General features: G+C 41.1%; 1 protein-coding gene across 1 annotated transcript; it reads right to left on the bottom strand.

Moving 5' to 3' along the window:
- Positions 1–619: 619 nt before the first annotated feature.
- LOC115332831 lies at positions 620–2,126 on the bottom strand. The gene is made up of 4 exons (XM_042294339.1): positions 2,083–2,126; positions 1,842–1,905; positions 1,542–1,721; positions 620–1,027 (listed from the first exon to the last, which is right to left on the bottom strand). Exons 1-4 carry the CDS (start codon positions 2,124–2,126, stop codon positions 620–622), a joined length of 696 nt encoding a protein of 231 aa, XP_042150273.1.
- Positions 2,127–3,877: the final 1,751 nt, after the last annotated feature.

The following is a 3,877-nucleotide window of genomic DNA, read 5'->3' as shown; positions in this document are numbered from 1 at the left end:
CCAGGATGACACATACCCTACTTAGACGTCCCCATATGTTTGTTTATATTGTAGGACGCGACAGCGGGTGGGCGGTCCCCTTGCTGCAAATACTGATCCACGCAGTCGGTTTTATGTATAAAGATTTTATTATTCAGTCGAGCCGATTGATTTTATATTAAGAAGTACCTTTTTATGAAGACCACCCCGACTAAGAATTATTATATTCACATATAGTCCCATACCTCATGATGCCATATAAAAACAAAATGTCGTATTTTATTTTGTTAAGGAAGAACGTACCAGTCAATTTGATAGGGCATTGGTTGCTCGTTAAACTTCCCCTGTCAGATGGAACATACATGAAATTGTTTTCTTCCGACCGTCAATTATTAATAACTTATTTAAATAGGTGTGGCGCATAGCACCAATTATATTTTGTCTTATATGTAGACTACAATACGTGAATACGATGCGAGAGATTGCTTTGAACTAATTAAGACAGTGAGGTCCGGTAATAAAACTGCTTAATTTTCAGATTGTTTTTGATGGAGGTCTTTCGTAGGTCGTATAAGATATAAATCGAACGGGTGCATATATATATTTTTAGTAAGAAAGTCTCGAAACTTATAGCGACGTCCTACGCTTGTAAAAACAGCATGTCAGGTGGTTGAATCAGCATCTGCGGCTCTTCAGGAAACATGATAGGATCAGGAAATTCCCACCGAGGGTGCGCGAAAACACTGACAGGATCGATAATCGGAGGCGGAGTCGGCTCGGCCACGAACATGACTGGCTTTAAGAAGGGCAGCGCTGGCCCGTCGTGGAAGTGAAGTGTGTCGGAGAAGAGCCCGACCGGTTCCGTGAACAGCCGAAGGGCGAAGCTTTCGACTGGTTCGGCGGCCACAGGAGCGACTGGAGTGATAGCGCCCAAAATGGGATCGGGCACTCGAACCGCCAATGGCAGCCTCTTGACGGGCACGGTGGGGAATCCCCAGTAGTTGCGGGATGGATTGTTTCTTTCGTGCGCCTTCAGCCTCTGACAGACCTGCAGAGAACGTGTAAAAAGGAGGAAAATTGTGTTTCACGTTGTAACACCGGGATTGCCTTGGGCCCTAGGTGATATGTATAGCGTCGGCCATAGCTTGGAAAAAGTGGATGTGGTCTCATTTTTGGATTGCTTTTCTTGAACCTGGTAGAATATGCATAGATACATTGAATTAGGTTCGCGAAAAAAATATGTTTTATTCTTAAAACTCTTGAAAAACGAGCATATTTTAAATTTTAAAATGCGTTAAACTTGACATATAAAGTCGGTTTTTGTTTTTACTATTTCTCATACTTTCAGCTTCTGTTGATACGAGGTTCAAACTTTTGGTGCAGCAATTTTAACGAAACGTATATTTTAAAGGTGTTTCAAGTAATTATAATTATTTTCCTGGTCGAGTTTTTTGATCGACTACTTCAAGTTATCAATTTTATTTGCACCCGACTGCAGCAAACGAGCACTGCCTCAGGACACTTATGTGGTGAATTATGTGTGCGATGTTGGTATGCAATACCTTGAAAAAGTTCGCGAGGCCTTTTCTGCTGTCTTTTCTTCCGTCGCCTGTGGCGAAGAGTTTGCCCACGACACGTCTGTGTTGGTGGCACATGTGTAGTGTCCTCCGATGGAAAGGAACACCAGCCAGTAGAAGATTTCCCGGTCTCGAGTGTGATGCCCACTCAAACGTGTAACCTCCCTGCAAGAATGGAGGGGAATAAAAAGAAGAAACCAAAATCTATGAATCACCGTCGGACGAAACCGATCAAGACGAGAAAGAACAAGGTAGACTCAAGTCCGCTGTCGAACAATCACTCACCGGATTGACGACCGCAAACTTTTCGAGAAACAGGCCAGTCACCAGATTGCCATCGTCGACGTTCCTGGATATGTGCAAGCATTAACTCTTTCAATAAACGTTTCTGTTAGGAGGGGACTGGAGTTCGTAATGCGAGTAATGTTATTTAACGTTCAATGATTTACGCATGACATAAGCTTCCAAAAATAACTTTTTATGGTGGAAGGGATCTTTACTTCCGGACGCCGTTGAATACCCTCACTTTCTGAAGCAGGGTTCCACTTGGCAAATCGTTCCCAATACCATGTTCCCGTTTAAACATGTGTGTATATCGGAACGCCTCCGCACATTTTATGTGCATCAGAACCTGTATATACTAGTTGTTTTAATCGTGAATTACTATCGTAATTTGAAAGCCCGATGCAAATTCTAGCACACCATCACTATGCGTAATGTTTTGCCAGTTCATAACATGCATAAGCCTGCTAAAAGAAATAGCCTCGATTAAATTTTTTTTAATAAAACAAGGTGAATTATATGCAGAATAAACGGGTGTTTTGACTGAGAATCATTATTTGTAATAAATTAATGTATTGTTAGGCTAGTCCCAATGAGGTAGGCACCTGCAATATACAAGGACTTCTGGAAACTAATTAAAATCATGTACATACATTGATGAAGGGTGAAGTGGCTCATCACTATACGGGGCATACGATCCACAAAGACTTGTTGTGTACGTTCTGCCAGCAGTCTGAGTCACCGGGGGTGCCTGTTCGGGATGTTACAAAAGACCAGTCTTGTACAAGTTACTCGAAAAAAGTAATCGATTACAATTACTAGTACGCCTGGTCTAAAAGTATTCAATTCTATTTCTTGATTACTTGAGAGAAAAAAGTAATTGTACATAATTCAAGTAACCGTTAATTTTTCGAATACTTTAGAAACTTTGTGCTGTTTTCACTTCGAACAGTGAGAAACTCCGTAAAAATAAAATTGCTCACTTCCCGAAAAGAAAAAAAAAGTTATCTGGATAAAATTAAACATATAAATAAATATAAGTACGAGATCCGCTCTAATATATCACATAAAGCTTATTGACGTGTGTATTCCAGGTTTGAAAACGGGCCTATTGTAAGAGGATCGCCGGACTACTCATCGTCTTTATCTACCCTTTCCAGATTCCCTGTTGGAGGCTTTTTTGTACGTGGGCCTGGTACGAGCAAACGCGAATATTCCTCCAAGTAAGCACGCTAGCTCTACTGAGCTACGGTGACCTACATTCAGCTCCGGAGACATTGCTCTTGAGTTTATTATGACTTATTTTTCGCCTCCAAATTAGTACACAGAAGCTTCTCACTTCTCCCGCCTTCTGGTGCCACTTTTGACGAAAGAGGTGGATTCTTGTGGAACACCAAACGCTCGACACGCGTGTGACAAAGTGCTTACGTTTCTTGTCACATCTTAACAGTTACATTATCTGGATTTAGTTATCTTGGGGGCAGACGATTGTAAATGAGCTCTGAGCCGGATGTGGGTAGAACAGTTAATCTGGACAAAGATTCTACATTAACCTTCGAAGTTCCCACTGAAATGCTTTTGTAGAGAACTCGAGCTTGACAGACCCAGCTCGAAACCCAACAAACTACTCCGTGAATTGTCCAGACAAAACTCCTGATTTCCATTCGTAGACCATGGCAACGAGGGTTTTATTCATTATGGTTCCCAGGGTTTAGCAGCTGATAAAGTCTACGTATCGCAGCATGTTAAGCTGGGAATGTGGTGACTATGTTTTTTAATTGGTCGTAAACCCACATATTTGAGGAAACAAAAAAGAAAAAAAGGGGTGGGGGGAATTGAAGGATTAGTAACGGTTACAAGTAATTTTATTCCTTCCAAAAGTAATCAAATGAATCGTTCGATTACTACATAATGAAAGTAGTCAACTTAAAAAAGTAGTAAAAGTAATGTGATCAATTGGAATGAGTACCATTCAAGTCTGTAAAAACGGATTACGAGAATAACGAAGTGGATTTTACAGGTGAACAGGATCCATTAGC

The sequence above is a fragment of the Ixodes scapularis genome, unplaced genomic scaffold, assembly GCF_016920785.2.
Source record: "Ixodes scapularis isolate PalLabHiFi unplaced genomic scaffold, ASM1692078v2 PGA_scaffold5__190_contigs__length_132052651, whole genome shotgun sequence".
In the NCBI taxonomy this organism is placed as follows: domain Eukaryota; kingdom Metazoa; phylum Arthropoda; class Arachnida; order Ixodida; family Ixodidae; genus Ixodes; species Ixodes scapularis.
This window is presented reverse-complemented; position numbering and strand designations above follow the sequence as displayed.